This window comes from Leptonotus elevatus, chromosome 2 (assembly GCF_054856555.1).
Source record: "Leptonotus elevatus isolate MCC_2025b chromosome 2, RoL_Lele_1.0, whole genome shotgun sequence".
Taxonomy (NCBI): Eukaryota; Metazoa; Chordata; class Actinopteri; order Syngnathiformes; family Syngnathidae; genus Leptonotus; species Leptonotus elevatus.
In genome coordinates this window covers 4,417,730-4,437,235 of record NC_141240.1, presented here as the reverse complement: position 1 = coordinate 4,437,235, position 19,506 = coordinate 4,417,730, and the positions used below count along the sequence as shown (strand labels likewise).

At 39.5% G+C, this 19,506-nt stretch overlaps 2 protein-coding genes across 13 annotated transcripts in view; both read left to right on the top strand.

Moving 5' to 3' along the window:
- atf7a (activating transcription factor 7a) overlaps positions 1-5,531 on the top strand; it is a 32,954-nt gene extending 27,423 nt beyond the window's left edge. For 2 of the 4 annotated variants that reach the window (XM_086069158.1, XM_086069159.1), the window contains one exon: positions 734-5,531. In XM_086069158.1, the coding sequence (XP_085925284.1) occupies positions 734-966 (233 nt within the window). In that variant the 3' untranslated portion in view covers positions 967-5,531. Of the gene's footprint in view, positions 1-730 lie in introns of all 4 variants that reach the window. The other 2 variants (XM_086069157.1, XM_086069160.1) reach the window with 1 other exon arrangement.
- A 2,531-nt stretch (positions 5,532-8,062) lies between these two features.
- Positions 8,063-19,506, top strand: part of dip2ba (DIP2 acetate--CoA ligase B (putative)a) — a 65,150-nt gene continuing 53,706 nt past the window's right edge. For 6 of the 9 annotated variants that reach the window (XM_086067839.1, XM_086067842.1, XM_086067836.1 and 3 more), the window contains exon 1: positions 8,064-8,371. In XM_086067839.1, coding sequence (XP_085923965.1) covers positions 8,287-8,371 — 85 coding nt within the window. In that variant the 5' untranslated portion in view covers positions 8,064-8,286. Of the gene's footprint in view, positions 8,372-19,506 lie in introns of all 9 variants that reach the window. The other 3 variants (XM_086067837.1, XM_086067843.1, XM_086067844.1) reach the window with 3 other exon arrangements.

The following is a 19,506-nucleotide window of genomic DNA, read 5'->3' as shown; positions in this document are numbered from 1 at the left end:
TTTAGAAAAATGTGTGTGCAATATTTAATAAACACCATGGTAAAATAACGCATTTCTTACCAAGCGCTGCATTTGGGCTGAGCACATCATCATTAATCCCGCCGTAAGAAATGTTCGCATCTAAAAAAAGAAAGAAAAAAAGTACAAATTAAAACAATATGAACAACGTGCACATTGTTTTCAAATTATCCTAATTCAAAATTAAATTGGGCTGAATTTAATGTACCTTAACCATTTTTCCCAACAAGTCTCAAACCAACCGTGATTCTGATTTACAAATGCTGTTAGGTCTTCCATTTTGTAAATGTCCATTATTATATCCCACCATGTTGACAAATTAGGGATACCCTGTGACAACCATTTTTGTTGTTAGTTTTCTGTTTGCAATCAGTATAGTAAATCCTGAGGTAGACATCCAAAATAAACATTTGTAGTGCTCCATGAACTTCTTTCTAGTACTGTCTAATAATTATAGTTAGTTTTCTAAATGTAAAATGTAGTTTGACTTAGTTTTCGTTTTTTAAAAAGCATTTTCGTTTCATTACCAAATTTTTTGGGGGAATTATTGTGTTAGTTTTCATTAACTAAAATAACCTTGGATCTGGCTAGCAGATTTTAGAAGACAGTGCTGCCTGCCACCTACAAGAGTGCTGAGTGCTCTTGTTCGGATATCACCTCTCAGGGGAAGTACGGCCAGCTTAAAGTCCAACTTTGCATTTTTCATTCACAGTAGCTGTGGACGAGAGCATGAAAGATTCCTCAGAGCAGTCGGGTTCCCCCGCGCCGGTGATCCAGCACAGCTCGTTGGCGCCCAGCCCCTCGGCCGGCCACAACGGCCTGAGCTCGAGGGCGGCGGCCGAAGCCATGGCCATGTCTGTGCTGGCCGGGTTTGGTCAGCAGCAAAACGTGGAGAGCGGAGTCTCTCACATCATCATGGCCGCACATTCGCAGTCGGCCGCCAGATGATGAGCAATGCCGCCACGTGGACTCCCCTGGGCGTTTGTCATTCGAGGAAGAAGAGCGCCGTCTTCCCGGCCCTTTCAATCCCCTCTTCTGTGGTGGCCTGGAGCTCAGTAGCAGCCTTCTGGAAATGGACTGACACTTTTTGAGAGAGCTTCCTGTTCACTTTGCCATAGATGACAGGGGCTGGACTCCCCCTTTTGCTCCTCGTTGTGTTTTCACGCCCTCACTCAACGGTTGACATGTACCACTCACACACAACATTGCAGACAACACTCAAGCCCGTTGGGCTGGATTTACACAGCATGTCAAAGCATCTATTAGATTGGCCTGTGGCTGGATTGGACTCTTACTCTGGTAAAACTGATATTACCCAAAGGACTTTGATTTGGACCTTCTGTGCCAGGTTTGGCACATTTGAGTCCGTCTGTTGATGCTTGATGAGAAGCGAAGTGAAGTGACTGCTCCATTAGCATCTCACTGGTCTATATCAGATTAAATGGTTTTTTTTAGGTTCACCCATGTCCCACCCGGTATCACTGCGGTTTCATATACTGAACACCTGAAACAAGCCGCCTGCACACCGGTTCCAGAATGCATGGGAACAGCCACACAAGCGATAACTTGGAAGTAAACAACATAGACATTAAAACATGACATAGTGTTTAGTTGGCCTGGACTTAGCCTTTCCTCCCACTGGTTTCAATGCAGCTAACCGCCTTGTAAAATATTGCATCAATTCCTATGTTCTGTATAGTACAACTCTATTCACATCAAGGGTGTCCAAATCAGGGTCACATACGCAAAAAAATGGAAGGGATGGTTTTATTTTTAAATTTTTTATAATTATTAAACACGCTAAATCCAATCAATAAAGCTATAATACATTGCTAATATAATATTTTGAAAAACTGCTATAGAAATGCTTTTGTTGAAGATGATAAGGCAAATAGTAAAGTTTTAAAGTTTTGGGCTGGCTCGCAACCTTGCCTCTCACTAAAATAGATCCGCTTCGCAACTGGGCAGTAGCTGAATCGCATCTCCACATTCAGAACCAAACCAAGCGTTATCTGCAGTAACATAACCATACTTGAGGATTATTAACTAATTTGCTCCCAAAAACGTATAAAAAATAGGTCCTATTTTAAATATTGCCATGGTCCCAAAAATGTATTTATACGTTTTTTGTTTTATTTATGCTAGAGCATACAGAAGGCTTTGAAGCAGCCACTGACCTGAAGAAGTTGCTTAAAGCAATTGTAGTTATTAAATAAAACGGCCAGCAGGTGGCAGCAGAATATACGAGATCAGTCAGGGCCATGTTGCAACAAGCTCTTTTCCCCATTGTTTCCAACAGTAATGTGAATAATGATGAAACTTAGCTATATTCTAATGCTAATTGCTGCAAAATGGAAACAGATAGAAATATACTTTCCTGATGAAAGAAGAGACTATGATCTTTGGTAGGTTCCATGTTTTTTTTAGCAATAGAACACAATATTCTGTGGGCCTTGCAAAATACGTCAAAATCCAGTAAAACAGCCGGGAGCAAAGGGGGTTGCTTCAGTGAAAATGGCTGGGAAGGAATGAGTTTTTAATATCGTCACAAATTGGAGCTTGACACCAAGTAAAAATAGAAAAACATTTTTGTTTCTGAAACTGCATTATCTTTATTATCCACAGAAATTTTATTACTATATTAGTTGTAAATTTAATTGTCTCTGCATATCTAGAAAAGCTTTATTAATGGTACTGGTAGTCCCCATCATTCACTTCCCCCTACTTTTTCAACAGCCACACTTCCTTGACTGGCCACACCCTTAAGTAGCAGGTCATGTAAGATGTTAATCAAAAAAACAATGGGTAGGGCTGCAAATGGCCCCTGGCCCGTAGTTTGGTCACAACTGATTTATAATCTTAAATTGTCCCTGCAGTTGAAACCATTACTATCTAGTTGTGTGCGGGTTGATAACATTGGCAGATGCATATGCAGATTTCATGGTCATTTTCATCCCAATTGTGCCAAAATTTGTAACTTGACGCCTGCGGTGTAAATCCAGTTTTTAAAACGTTTTCACCCCCCAAAAAAGAGTGCCTCTACTTTTAAGCCACGCAAACACACTTGCATATACACACGCAAACATGCAAACAAAGTGCTTCCCACACACTGATGTCAACTTAAAAATCTTACCTCATGTTACACCGCTTTACGAGAAATCTTATCAACTCAATGGCTGTGTGTGTATCCCAACATAGCGCTTTGCTTATGCCTCATCATATATGATAGCTGGATGTATTTTCTTCTTTTGGCCTGCTTTTATGTGCAGCTCCTCAAAATTGTTGGCATGTTCTCCAAGATGAGTACAAAGCCGCGGCTAAAATACTCAAATGAGTTGTGAGTCAGCAACATGTATTCCCTCCTGAAGGAAATTTGCTTTCATCTTGGGAACGCTTCCTTTTCAAGGTGTGGGACTGTAACTCAGGACAGTTGCACATTCTTGCTGCTGAGACCAATGGGATGCATCCCATGTGCTCCTTACCAAAAATAAATAAATAAAACAATACAAAGCCATATGTAATACAGTCCCCTTCAAAAATATTGAAACAGCTTTGTTTTTGTTGTATGCTGAAGATATTTGGGTTTGAGACAAAAGTTGAGAATTACAGGTTTTATTTCATATTTACATGCAGATGTGTTGAATAACTTAGGACACAGCACTTTTTGTTTGAAATCACCCCTTTGGGTTTCACATATGAAAACTGATTGCTGTTAAGCAAACATAAAGACCAGAGAGCTGACTATGGGAGAAAAAAACATTTCAGAGCTGAAGAGAAGAGAGGCTTGGGCTGCTTCTGGAACGGGCACCTCGTCTTTATTGATGATAGAACTCATGATAGTAGCAGCAGACTGAAATCTGAAGTCCACAAAACCATTTGGTCTGGCAATTTACAGAAATATGCATCCAAATTAATGGCGAGAAGCTTCATCATGCAATCAGGCAATGGCCCAAAACACACTGCCAACACAACTTCATCAGGGGGAAAATGGAAGGTCTTATGACGTTAACCCAATAGAGCATGCATTTTACCTCCTGAAGAGGAGACTGAAGGGCGAAACGAGGCTACAGTAAAGGCCTGGGAAAACATTTCAAATGAAAAAATGCAATCGTTTGATGAAGTCATTGGGTCACTGGCTTGATGTAGTTACTGCAAGTAAGGGTTATACCACCAATTATTAAATGTTAATGTATGTTCCAATACTTTTGCTTAATTGACAAAAAGGGTGCCTTCAAACAAAAGGTGCTCAAACCTAAGTTTTAACGCATCTACATGTAATTACGATGACAGGAAAGCTATAAGGAATTGACCTTGCTGTTCCAATACTTCCAGAGGGGACTAGTTGACCTCCAAATGTCTTGTATATCTTGACACGATATCACTTCTTTGATTTGTACTTCTAGTGTCTGATCAGTTGGCCTTAAAATCTATGTGTGCCTTCTCATATTCCCACATAAACATTCTTTACGGAGAAAAATATACTGAACAATTATCCAAAGATTACAAATAAATCATGGGGTGGAAAACCCCATACACTTTTCAATTATGGAAACAATACTGTGTGTATAAATGGGGCTGCAAGATATGCATATGTTTTTCTTTGTTTTCTTGTCATGTTTTGAAATCCCTTTTATGCCTAGATGGTCATATATTTGCAAAAAAAGTAAGATTTTACTACAAATGTACGGGCATGTCCTTAGCACTAAAAGTTGCAGGAATGTGGTTGCTTTGCTTCATTATTCTTTCATGCTGTTCTTACTCTGAGAATATTTTATTTCAAGATATTTTAAATATCTGAAACTATATCATTTATTTTCCTTTTATCTGTACTGTAAAACATCAATGGAGGAATAACTCCTTTCACATTTGACTACTTTTTAAATGTATTTGTATACATTTTAGTGAAAACCCCTGGCACAGTTTGGCTTTAGCCCTTGTGCTAGCTAGCACGTGGAGCTAAAGCCAAACGAGCAAGGTTTTTACTTTGTGGACCTGGATTTGCCACCTTTACACACCTTCATTTCTTCATCCTCCCAGTGCTATACAACCTGCTACAGAACACTTTATGGTAAATTTGGTATTTTCCCCTCAATGGTGACGAGTACAGATGATGGTCATTAAGCATACATTTGACCTGCAGTTATAGTGAAAGGAGCAGTTTGTTGAATATGTTGCAACGATGTTACCGTTGCGTACAGGTTATTTTTGTAACACTCCCATGGTAGACTGATGATTGGATGATGTGTCCTTGTACTGTAAATATCTGTATCATATGAATATATTTACTTTTTCATGCATGTCCAAGTGGAATACTATGAACACACACAGTTTTGCTGCAGTTTTCATAAAAGAAAGATGTTATTAACATTGCAGCGCACTTGCTTTCAGTTAGTGTTTGTTGGCAAAACAGCACTGTTATGTTTGCTCTCATTGTTAACTATAGTTCTCAAATTCAGATGCAGATCATATACTAAGAATTTCAACAAAGTGAGAAATAAAACATGTTTTATACATTTTTGTATGCTGAGCGCTCTATGCTTTTGACATTTATTCATTGAAATCCCACACTAACCTAATAAGTCAGCTAGTTGTATTGAAAGGTGTTAAAAAAACAACTGAACTATCACTTATGCCTGTGAATGAAACTTCCCATTCATCCAGGTCACCGTTTGATACCACTGATTTCCCCTTCCGATCCATAATTAATACTCAAGTCAGTGTCTGCAAGACCGGTCCGCGATGGGTACTTTGTGCAAATACATATATCAATGGGGGGGAAAAAAAGCATCTATCGCAAGCCATTAAAAGAAAAACAGATAACAGCTCAAATCTGACAACACACACACACACACGTTGACCACATCATCCAGAAGAGAAACTAGACTAGATACACTACATGTAACAAATCACTGCTGATTGCTGCTGCAAAATACTGACAAAATGTACCAGTTTACAAAGCTGAACCAAATGTTTTTATGACATTTTTCATCAGACAGAATACATTCTTCTATCACTAGAATTGGCAATACCTTTGAAGCATTGTTAGGCTATACATAAAAACAACTCGGAATCAAGGGTAAAGGTATTACACTGCAGAATTTGTTATATTCTCTTTCAGAACGTTATTCTATAAAGTCTGTAAATTAAAAAGGTACCCTAACTATCCATTAAATCAGTTACAAATATAATGCACTTCTCAAACCAAATTGTTGTAAAACATTTTTTGTTTTGTTTTATTGTAATAAATAATACCGGTGATTATAATAATTATTAACAATGACAAGAAAAAACGTGTGGGCAAATATGACTTCAGAAAAGTAGGGTAGACCGAGGCTAAGGGTAAATTGTCACATTCCAATTGTCTTCTCCACCAGAGGGCACAATGGAAAAGGGGAATGCTTTGTATAAATGGTCAGGGGTTGTGTACTGTTTGAGAAGAGAATGGCACATTGTGAGCTGAGATGAGTGCCAGTTATCTGTTTTGCACAACCCAAAATAACAATTTTTAACTTCATATATATTGAAATAGGCGTTAGACAAATTCTAGCAGCAAATCATGTGGACTCGTTAGAGGAGAGATTCAGGCATCTTGTCATGCCTCAGTCACTGCTCTGTTTTAAGCTAACTTTAAACTAGAGCAAGTATTAGCCAACATGGTAGTTTGGGGCAACCTGTCTCAGTCATTTTGGGGTTTGTTGTCACATATGCAAAGAACGGGCCTATGAAAAATGCACCTCTGGCAACTCGGTTTACGTGTGCCAGAATTGTCTTCAGATGAGTCTAAAGAGTGAGGAAATCTGTTTGCCATGTTTCATTGTTTAAAATGGGATTTTCCAGTTGTTGGAACTACAGTATGCCCACATGTCAGGACTAATTTTTGATGAACCATACTTCCATTAACCAATATGCTTTCATTTTTAAAAATTCAATTTAAACTCAAATTTCCAGTTTAAGGGAAGCAAAATAGGCATTTGAGGCTGAGAGCTATGACCAGCTGTTCTTAAAGGTGAGGTCTTTAGTTTTCACTCAGAAATAGACACTTCTTAAACACTGGATGTATACATATGTAATCCTTCTCAATCAACACCTCTGGCTTTCTGTTAATGTGTGGTTGCCTGTATTTTGCCATTTTGTTGTGTTTTGCTATGAGAGGGACGTTTGGCGGAAAGTCTATGTTTACCCCTCCAGCCAATCACAGAGCGGGAAGCTTGTCGCTGAAGGCAGGCGCAATGTTGATGAAAAGAGTGGGGATTGAGCCATGGGAGGGTCAGTTTTGAATTGGTTGTTTACAAACACAAACGGACAAACTGACAAAACTAAAGACCGCACCTTCAAGGACTTTAATCTATTTAATAATATTTTATGTTAAAGTTTGCCCAATGACGATGTAAATTTTCGAAATCAATGATAAACAATTTCTCTGGCTGTGAAAACAAACAAAAAACAGGAGAACAAGGATAATTTTGTCCTTGTTTTATTAGTTTCAAAATCCCTGGAGATCTCCCTTTCGGCATCCGTTTGATTGCAAAATCCAATTCTTCCATTCGAAAGTCATCCTACATATGTTGCATAAAATTATCAATTTCTTTTATACCCTCCTGAATTGTCTAAAAAACAACAACTGACAGTCCTCCCTTGAAAATTTGGATGTATACAGATTACGATAAAAGGTTCTTACGTCTTCATTGACTTTCTATTGATTATCAAAGATAGTATAATTAATTTGAAATTTATTATTTTCTTTTTTGTTTTATAGGTTGTTTATTTTTAACTTCCTCCAAACGAGCTCTTGAACTAATAAATACCCCTTTAGCTCTTTCCAAATATAAAAATGTATTTTGCAGATCATACAATTTGAATTGTTCCTCCATAATTTTAAGCTTTTGTGCCATTATAATTCAAACAACAAATAAACGATTATAAACCAAAGCAGTAATCCTTGTCGATCAATGGGTGGCGCTAACGCACAATTTTAGCAAAAATAAGAAGAAAAGAGGAGGAAGAAGAAGAAGAAAAAAGGAGGAGGAGGAGGGAGGAGGCGCCGCAGGAGGCGCCGGTGAAGTAAACGCAGTCACGTGACCGCGGAGCCAGTTGCGGCTGCTCCTGAGTTTCTCCCATTATGGCGGAGTGGCCAGCCGCACGGATGGACGCTCACTCCCATTCGGATGCTTGTTTTGTATCTTGAGGGAGGACCTTTTATTCCCCGTGCAGTGGCTTTTCCTGTACAGACTCCGCGTCCCCTCCTTTTGCGTGTTTTTCGGCGAAATCATGGCAGACCGCAGCGTGGATTTATCCGCCCTGCCGAAGGAGGTTCGAGACCAATTGGCGGAGTTGGACCTGGAGCTGTCCGAAGGTAAATATACGCTACGAAGAGTAGACAACAATGTTATCAATGTCAAGACATGTCTCGACTGTAGTCGGCCGATGTGTTTTATTGTCGGCAGCGGAAGCACGCGGCGTCACCTAGCTTATTGTCAGTTGAAAGTGGATGTTGCTAGCCGCGCCTTGAGACGCGCCTGCAGTGCTTTTTTATCGGCACCTTGTCATTTGAAACCAACGCTTTTTCATTTTTCTAATGGACAATAATACATGTGAATTTGTTTAGGAATTGTGTGTCTTTGCTATATATATATATTCTCAGAGTAGTATGTGAAAGCCATGGTTACAGGCAAGAAGGCCCTACTTGTCAGGGCTTGACTCTGCTGTCATTCTCCTCCTTCGTATGCTGCTAATAACACACTGGAGGACATCTAACAGGATGCTTTATTTAACGTGTTCATTGGACCAAAACTGTGAATCACTGAGTTTGTGAATGGTGCATCACCGCCAGTCACAGCTATTCTCCTGTCTCCATGTCTATGCCTGTGTTTTTAACCTATTATTACTGTGATGCACTTGCACATGCTTGCTTACAAGGCATCACATTCAGTTTCATGCTTGCACTGACGGATGTGAAACACACGCACGCGCACACACGCACACCCACACGCACACACACCCTCACACACACACTGTACGATGAATCCAAAGCATAGTAGTACATACTACCCTCCCCCAAGCAGCTGTTAGCCCCCTCATTTATCCCACTCATACAATATGCCCCCCTAACAACCACCACCACTGGCCCTCCACGATGTCAGGCACCTCGGACACGTTTCTCCAGTTCAACAAGACCCTGTTTCCACGTCACGTCCAATGTGTTTTTACTTCCACTACCTATGTTTACTATACGTAAACATCAATAGTGAAAGGTCATGTAATAGCTTTGTTCATTCCTTTTTAATTAAATGAGCCATGTGTCCATTCCAATCGAATAAAGATGATTCTGATTCATCTATTTTCTGCACTGCTTATCCTTAATAATAACCTTGCCAGCAAGCTGAATTCTCGTGGTATTTGTTTACCTGAGTCATGTGTCATTGTGTCCTTGGGCAAGACACTTCATACACATTGCCTCCAGTGTCACTCAAACTGGTGTCTGAAAGGTGTGAATGTTTGGTGGTGGTCGGAGGGGCCCACTGGCGCACACTGGCAGCCACGCTTCCATCAGCTACGTCAGTAGCTTACCACTAGGGATGCTCCGATCCGATACATGAATCGGGTATCGACCCAGATATTGGGGAAAAAAATGGATTTGGTATTTGTCAAAATGGTCCCGATTATCTCCAGAGCGCGCGCAAGTTCACGTCTCCAATGACGATGTGAAACGGGGAATGGTGAGGAAAATAATATTTCCCCTTTGCTACGTTGGCACAGCCAATGTCTGTAAAAAATGCACTGGGGGAACATCAGAAGTCATTTGGCAGGAAGGCGGGCCCCGCGTCGCCAGCTCGCGAAAGAAACTGCCTCCTTGCCACCGGCTCGCTGCCTCGCCGCCGTCGGCGGACCTCCGCGAGAGAGTGTTGTATGGTCGTAAGGTCGGCCGGGTATTATGCCGGTGGGCGACCGAGGGGGAACAACTTCCGCCATGATTCCGTGATAGTGTAAACAAATGACACTTGGGTGCAAATTTTACTTTCACCAAAAAATTGATTCAGTGCTCTGCTGAATGTAAAAATAAAAAGGTGAATAAAATAAATAAATACAAAAATGGAAAATAAAAGTAAAAACAAAAACAATTTCTGTACATGGCCTAATCAATATCACAGCTTGGACCCTGTCTCAGAGCAATTATTTGTTCTTGTTTTTTTAAAGAAGAGCTCTAAGGCTCTGTTGTATTCGAACTCTCCGATAGGTGGCCCGCTGATGCTCAGCATCATGCATGCAGCAAGGTGGTTGCTCTGCAGCCTATTTTTTAAGTCAGTCTTGACCTAAAAATAAAAATGAGATTGTTTCTCTTAATTTACTACACCCTCATTTTAAAATTGGCTCAATAGAGCGGCGGCTCAAATCTAGGAGCGGCGCCGCTGAGTGCATTAAACGGAATCCCTGTCACCGTTTCCTTGTTGAATGTTGACCAGCAAGAGGCGCTTCGTGCATTTTTATTTGGTAATGATGTTCATGCTTCTTTTTTTTCCTAAGACGTGACCAAATAACTTTGACAAGAGTGACATTAATCAAAAATAACAGTCGAGACATGCAGAAAAACGACCGCCATGAGGAGCGATTTGTTGACAATTATGTTCCACCAAGAGCCATATTGCGATTCCACAAGCACCAGAACAGCGATAAAGATACCGGTAAGTCATAGCGCCAACAATCGTATTTCTCTTATTTCACGAGTGGTAAACATGTGAAAAGTGTTGAAAGAAATATGCTCACACTCATGGAGGTGATGGAGTGACATTTGTATGTGAATGATGCATGTTAAGCCTAGAGTTAGGCAGTTTTTCTGACGTAAATCATGATGATTCTGAGGAATAAATATAGTAGTAGTTATGGCTATGATTTTGGCCATGATAGCACTGTATATTTTAATAGCATTGGCAATTTATTTGATCTATTATGGATTATTTTAGCTCTCAACAATCATAAAAAATGCCCGGGAAATCCTGGAGGGACTGGCTAGGACTGTCTACAAATTACCTATAGATGACATATGTGCCACAAATCACTATCTATCCAGTATTTATTTTATTTGTACGATTATTATGATTGCTGTAGTAACTGGCAGTGGTAGAACATACATCAGCACTCCAAATTTAATGAATTATTATTATTATTATTATTATTGTATGATGTGTCATATTATAGAGTGAGGCATTTGTGTGACATAAATACAAAAATAAATGAAAACACCCTATATAGCCTGGACGTAATTTGAATTCCTTGTGTAAAAATATAATAATAATAATAATAATAATATATATGAAAAAAATCCAAATTGTTTGATATAAAACTTTTTTTTTTTAATTGTGAGAATAGTTACTTTGCCTGGTAACGAGTTACTTTTATTATGAAGTAATTAAATTACTAACTCAGTTACTTTTTTAAGCAAGTAATGAGTAACTATAACTAATAACTTTTTTTAAGTAACGTTCCCAACACTGACAAGTCACCAAAAGCGCGGGGGGAGAGTGAGGCGGCGCGATTGCATATCACGCGGACGGGCGCGTGCGTGGGGCGCCGCGGAGGACGCGTTTGGAGACACGGTGCAGTGCGGTGAAAATTCGCATATTCGCCAAAGTTGAAAAATGTGAACTTTCTTTGCATTTCGCCTCGAGGCCTGATAGGCTGAAATATGTCCCACATCGGCTTCGGGGATGGACTACGTCACACACACAGCGTCCTGTCTGTTGTCACCTGCGTGCAACAACACGGGCAGCCACTTAATACCCCCGTAAAAAAATCTATCCCCTCCTGCGGGTACAACGCAATTTTTTCCAATAAATACATAAAAACACACGTGGGCTTTGTTTCGAAACAAGAAAAAAGTATCGCGAAGAAGCAAAAGAAAAACAAGCACTCGCGCTGCATTCAATGATCACACACGCAGTAGGAAATCTCAGATATACATAGAAAAAGCTCAGACGACTGAATGTTACAGTTTTTTTGTTTTGTTCCAGATGTTTGAAGTTTAAATATCTGCTTACAAGGAACTTTTTCGAAGAATCTCCACTTTTCTGTGGTAAAAGTTATAATATCCCACGGCAGGGGATGCAATTTTTGTACGGGGGTAAATACTTTTGGCACAACTGTGGAACGCTTCCCCCTATTTTGGTGTGAACTTAGCATAAAGCGCTTCTGAATTGTTCCAGTGCGCTTGTGTAGCGTAATCCGTTTCCAACCATATATATTATTTATTTATCCCACGGAGTTCTGTCCACGGGCTCCGTTCTCTGTGTATCTGACGAGTCATTTAAAACAAAAACAGCGACCTTTACGTCAGGGAGTTTCGTTAAGAAATTCTAGCCACTTTCACCCCTGACTGAGAGGCGAACGTGCTAATCAGCCAGCCACCGATAACTACACTATTCTTTTTTACTTCAACTTTTAAATGTATCAGTGTTGACCAAGCTTGGGGAGTAACGGAATACATGTACCACCGTTACGTAATCAGATTACAAAAAACATGTAATCAGATCACAGGTACATTTATTAAAAATGGGGATTACTTACAATTTCTACGATGAGAGAGAGAGAGAGAGATTTTTTTTTTCTCAGTTAGTTGTAATTAGTTTTCAGAGTGGGTTTGTTAGTTTTTATATATTTTTCAAATGTGTAGAAGGTCACAGTCAGTTTTGTGGACTAATATATACAGTATACACTGTATATATATTTGTACTAATTTACTAACAATTGAACAATTCAAAAATCAAACACATAATGTCATGATCCGTGTTTCTTTTCTCGGTTATGTCTTGTCTTCTTATGGTACATGTCTGTGTCGTTAGGGTTTCGTGTCCACCAATCAGCTCCTTAAGTAAAGCCGGCTTCATTCCTCAAACAAATCTCATTTCAAGACTTGCGTGTGTCCAATAGAAGATGCTGAGGACGTATTAATCCAAAAGTAATCCTGTTACATTACTTTAATATTATGGTACTTGGATTACGTTAATAACTTCATTTTTAGCAGGTAATTTGTAACTGTAACGGATTACATTTTAAAAGTAACCCTCCCAACCCTGGTGTTGACCTGCATCATCCCAGGAGGGTTAAGTTCATAACAAGACCTGGTGTGACAAGAGGGGAAATGTTCGTTCCCTTGTTACTTGGATAAGAACCCTGGCCTGACAAACAGCCTCTTGAAAGCAAGCTACTTCTGTCACAAGCCCCCTGTGACCATGACAACATAATGACCACCATTCAGCTGCTTTGAGTCGGCATGGCCAGCAGCTCTGGCGTTGATACCATTCAGCTCAACTTGGCCTTTGTGCAACTCTCACTGACTTGTTTCCATTGGAGAAGGGAAAAGATGACTTGCTGTCCTCTTGTGGCCGGCACAGGAGCGAAAGTTCTTGCACTGTTCAACCAAAGAGTTGGAATCGGGGATTAAAGCTGCTCTTTGCAACAATTTGCCCAAAAATATCTTTACAGTAGCCGTTTTATTTGACCATTTATGACTGAAACATCTTCTAAATTAGTAGATTAAAACTTAAGCTGTTCACAATGGGTACTCACGCAAGCCTTTGGCCAATAGTTTTCAAACTCGATTTGGGGTCGAATTTCCCGCCTTCTGTCTGCGGATGTGATGTCGTGTGCATTGTGTACTTTAGTGGTCCCCATGCACCAGGCCGTGGGCCACTCTGGACTGGGGCTGGCCGCACAGTTGAAATAATAAAAAACGTACTGTACTTCCAGTTAATTGATTAGCAGAGGCTTAATAATATTTTATTTTAAAAAGTGATCGGATTCTCTCTGCTACGACTCTTGACGCAATTTAAGATGCTATCTCGGTCGCATAGCGCTGTTGCTAAATAAACAAGTTAGCAAAATGAGTAAAAAACAGATGTATTTGAAAAGTTTCTTTGCAACGGGGAAACAAAAGCCTATGACCAAAAAGAAAAAGAACGGTGCATGGACTTACAGCTACAGGTGATTCCCACACATGATGGCCCCGCTTTGCGGTGAGCGGCTCTTGATTAGCGTTATGGTGAGTGAGTTATTTGTGGACTTTATATTTGTTCTGTTGTGCCTTATGTTGGCGCATTTAAGGAGGATGCTGCTAATATAGTTATATATATATGGCTTCACTTTTATTGTTTTATCTACAAAAATACCCCAGTTTTTGTGTTGCTTGTACCATTCATGATAAGCGTTACCAATTACCATAGTGACCATCTTAAAGCGTTACCCTTGTTATGGTATTTGTGCTGCTAGTACAGGCAGATACATAAAATTACTCAGTGGATTTGAGTTTGTTGTAGCCTTTTATTCATCAGTCAACCCCCCCTCCAAAAAAATGGTGATGATTTCACCCCCAGTGCAGTTTTGTTTCTTGTAGCAGTGCATGTACTGTATGTGATGCATGACTGTGGATTTACATGAGCAGAAGAGGAAGGTGATGCCCAAATCATGACAGGAAGACAAGCTTATTGCAAAACTGAAACTATTTCACAACTTTAGTGTTTAGTCAACAGCTTTTCTATCATGGTCTCCATGTACTGTATTTGCTGTGCTTCTGACACTGAAATTGTTCAGAATATATTTTGGCACTATTATTCATTAACTAAAGTCACTTTACATATAAAACAAATTGAAGGGGAATTTAGAGTTTTCTCAAAATAAACAACATTTTCACATGTTAAAACTGTAGGACCTGTCAGAAGAGTTAATTATTTAAATTATTTACAAAAAAACAAAACAAACTTCAATCATCATTAGGGCCTGAGCAACGACCGCTGCAAGGTCCCTATTGTTTCTGTAGGAATTATTATTATTATTATTATTATTATTATTATTATTATTATTATTATTATTATTATTGTTGTTGTTGTTGTTGTTGTTGTTGTTATTCTGCACAAACAATCCTATTTTTGAGACCCTAAACACTTCCACCTCCCATCGCAAAGCCTATCGTATCCGCTCCCATGACACGTAAGAAGGCTAAAAACACACACATGTCATTCAATGTGTTTGCTTTATTCTCATGAGCTATTTACAATGTAGATTCTCACTGAAGGCATCAAAACTAAGAATGAACACATGTGGAGTCGTGTACAGTAAGAAAAAAAAGGTGAAATAACTGAAAACTGTTTTATATTCGAGTTTCTTGAAAATAGCCCCCCTTTGCTCTGATTACTGCTTTGCACACTCTTGGCATTCTCACTTGTGGGAACTCCTTCAATACTGTTGGAAAACCATTTCAGGTGACTACTCTTGAAGCTCGTTAAGGGAATGCCAAGAGTGTAAAATAAAAATCATCAGAGCAAAAAGTGACTATTTTTGAAGAAACTAGAATATAAACATGTTTTAAATTATTAAATTTAAAGTACATAACTACAACACATGTGCTCATTCATAGTTTTGATGCCTTCAGTGAGAATCTATAATGTAAATAGCCATGAAAATCAAGAAAATGCATTGCATGAGAAGATGTTTCCAAACTTTTGGCCTGTACTGTATATGGTAAATAATGATTTGGATAGTTGTGTAACAAAGTTGTGCATTTGTCTTACTACCATGTCTAAATGAAGTTCCACTGGAGAACATAATGTTTTCTTTCCATATTTTTGGTTGCTGGTTCTCCTTGGTCACAATCCAAAAGAACTGCCGTCTTTCTTGTGTAGTTTGTGGGCTACAGCCTGAGGTGCAGGCAGATGGTTAGACACTTAAGGCAGTATGACAACATATGCAAATGTTTGGAAGTCACATCATGTGGTTGTGGTGAATAGTTAATAATCATAATTAATCATAATCCTCTAGACATGCTGTAGGCGCAATAACTCACATGCCCTACTTAAACACAAATGTTCTGCAGTCTCAGGGAAGGTTAGTAACTTCCATAACGTATAGTTTTTATTTTATTTAGGTTAATGAGCTAAAAACAACGGAGTTATTTTACAGATAATACAAGTCAGGCTATATTGCTTACCTTGGAACAGACAAAGTTTTGTCTGAGGATTTTTTTTTTTGCGCCTACACTATTTGACTGACCAATGTTTTTACTTTTACTTCCTGATTCCAGTACCTGAAACATTGGGCGCTTTCACACCAAAAAGCCCCAAAACTTAGAATTCCTGGTACAGACAGTTCCTGGTTTTAAGAGGTTGTGTTTGGCCCACACGTTTGCGTTTACACACGGCAACAATGGGCAAGGTAGTTGAATAAACTACCTTGGCCAGCATGATGTGAAGAAACACGCTGCACTACCCCCTCTGTCCAACAGGTAGTTGCAACAAAAGAAGCTAGGTTGCAGAATCACATACAGTTGATAATGTATCTGCCACCTGGCAAAAGTTAAGTGTACAGTATAATTTGTCTTGGTAAGGCAGTTGAAAATTGATTCTAATGTGCAATGCCATTTATGCTGCAGACAGTATTTGAGGCAGTGATATATGCTAATGTGAATTTAAAAAAGTTTTTACATTATACACATAAAACACCTGTTTGTAGCCAGTCATGGAACTTTAATTCACCATGTGCTATAATCTAATGTATTACACTGTTATGTAACTTGTGATTTTGTACCCTATTTATACTGTACTTATGTATATCTTATATGCAATTGCTTTTATTTTGCCATGTTTGACTCTGCTGTCTGCAACCTGACTGGCATTGCAAATACTGTACCTAAACTTGGATAAATAAAGGTTAAATAAATACATGACTTAGTTAACGACTCGAGTTTTTAATCTTTTTAAATGTTTGCATGGCAAGGTTTTCTTTTAGGGGGTGGGGCGGGGAGACAAATTTTAGATTGCAACTGTTTATTTGTGCACCTAAAATACAAAACAAGCAAAGCCAGAAGCGGGGCTGAATTTTCAGTGCATGTCTGCAACCTGGCCGACATCTGCCTGGCTGTACATCATTTCTTGTCCTGGCGAGTTCCTGGCTTGCAATGTCCATTTCACGGACTAAATCTATCCCTTGTGCGCTTTCCTGTTGACATAGAAACACAAAATTAATAACAGTTGGCAATACAAGTACTACTAGTTACTGTAAGTAAAATGTCTTACCGACAGGTGAACACTGAATGACGGCTGCTGCTTGGTAGCATGATGATGACCTCACACTTGTGCCTGCATCGGAAACTTCAACATGTCCATCCACAACAGCTGTAAATTAAAAAAAATGTCACAGATTAGCATTAGAGGATATGTCTGTGATGTCTGCATACATTTGCATTTAATCTTCAACAGCTGGCTTTTTAATATTTATTCAGGTGCATTTTTTTTATTTAATGTGCAATACATTTTATTTCAATCATTATTGGAGTACATTTTATGTTCTTATACCTAAGCGCAGTGTCTATATAGTTAAACTCTGCATATTACAGTGGATTACAATAACTCAAATATACTTTCATCCATCAATTTTACAAGCAGCTTATTAATTGATTTAGCTAAATTGTTTTTATGAATACATGGAGTCTAAATGAGTAAAGTTGTTTTTTGTTTTTTTGTATGTAGGTAGAGGCTTTAGCTTTGGCATCAGCCTGTTGTTGCTTTATGTAACTATAAATGCTGCTGATAATTGTTATACCTGTAAATAAACACACAAGTATTTCTGTTAATAATTGAATGGTACTTTTCTTATATTAATCCTCTATCCTTTTACAAATATTTAGGTTAGACATTAAGCAGGTAAACTATTTCAATGTGGTATGGTCATTAAAACACAGGCAATGGTGGTTGTTTGTTTGTTTTTTCCCGTGACTCGCAACTCACCACTGAGTATTGTTTTGTCACGCCCGGTGGGAAAAGATGGTCTTTCGCGACGCGAACCTTGTTTGTGACTGGCAATTCACCATTGAGAGTTACGGTGAGGGGTATAAGCTTCTATTTTATTAACTCTTTGACCGCCATAAACGTTATAAAACGTTTAGTAAAAACCTACGGAAGGGCGCCGAGGACGTTAAAAGACGTTCACTATGTTTTTTTTGTTTTTTTTTGGAAACGGGTGGAGAAAAGCCTTGGGCAGCTGTGCTGAAAGTATCAAGCAGATCTAGTTAGTAAAATGACTCGTTTTGGCCCCTAGATGGCAGCGATGACTCTCTTTGCACAAGGTTGAGTGGGCCGCCCACCGTGGGCGTCAGTAGAAGACGTGAGGCGGAGCTAGAGTGTTGAGGAGACGATGGCTGATCATGCAACAATGGCTGATGCAGCAACCGGTTGCAAGCAGCTCATGCTTGAGCATTTTTTTCAAAGACGGAAAGTATCGATCAATACTAAAAAGCGCATTGATGTCGACGATGATGATGACTCCGAGCTTGACGCCAAAGTTGGAAGCCTTGACGCGACCGTTATGATCACGTAGTAAGCCTCACCGGCTAGCGCGGCTAGCGCTGCTAACGCCGGAAAACGCGCAGCACAATCGACCGGGCACAAGCGGAGATTCGATCGGGCGAAGTAGAGTTGTCGAAAAGCATCGACCAATGCACATTGATGATGATGATGATGGTGAATCCCGAGGTTGACGCCACAGTTGGACGCCACAGTTGGACGCGGCCTTTATTCTCACGTCATAAAGCCTCACCGGCTAGCGCTGCTAACGCCGGAGCTGCACATGCGGACATTCGACATTCCGTCGGACAATGAAGAGTACCCCGAGTCCAATGCATATTCATCGGAGGAGCGGGTACAGTCTGATCACGGAGAAGACACTGTTTCTGGACTACGATGCCACCATGAATGGAGTGGATAAGATGGATCAGAACATCTCTTACCACCCGGTTTAGCAACTGAAGGACATGAGGAAGCCAGACGTAACACCACCGTAATGTAACCGTAACAAATATCCTGATATTAGACTTTATGGCAACACACACTGCAGTATATACTTGCTATTCCCCGGAAAAAACGTCCGGCAAGAAAGTGTAGCTTCTGCACGCGAAGAAGCAATCGCAGTAAAACTAATCTGTTGTGCAAATCATGTTGCATCTCCTTGCACGCAGGGGAGTGTTTCACAAAAAGAAAAACTGTCGTTGAAACATCCACATAATTATAAATAGCACCACAGTTGCACACATTTGTAAATAGTTTGCCAAATTGTTGTCAAATTGTTACACTGTTGAATGTAAATAAACGTATTTTGCTATCAAAAAACACTTTTTCATTCTTGGTGGTAGTGTTTTATAGAAGTAAAGCACTATTTAGGTGTTTGTGGCATCATTCATGGACAAAAAGAAGTGTAAAATTCACTAGAGTGCATGAAATAATATCGTTTCACTAAAAGCTTGATTTCTCCGTATTTTGGTCCAAAACAAGCGAATTTGGGTCAAACTAACCATTTTCTATTGTTGATTACTAAAGAACGGAATAAGGTAGAAACAAACTTTTTTTTTGGTAGTATGTGTGTTTCCATAGTCCAAACAGAACATTTTCTGTGGACCTTGAAAGATCAGTCAAAATGCTTAAATCGGCTGGCACTGACGGCATCCCTTTTCTG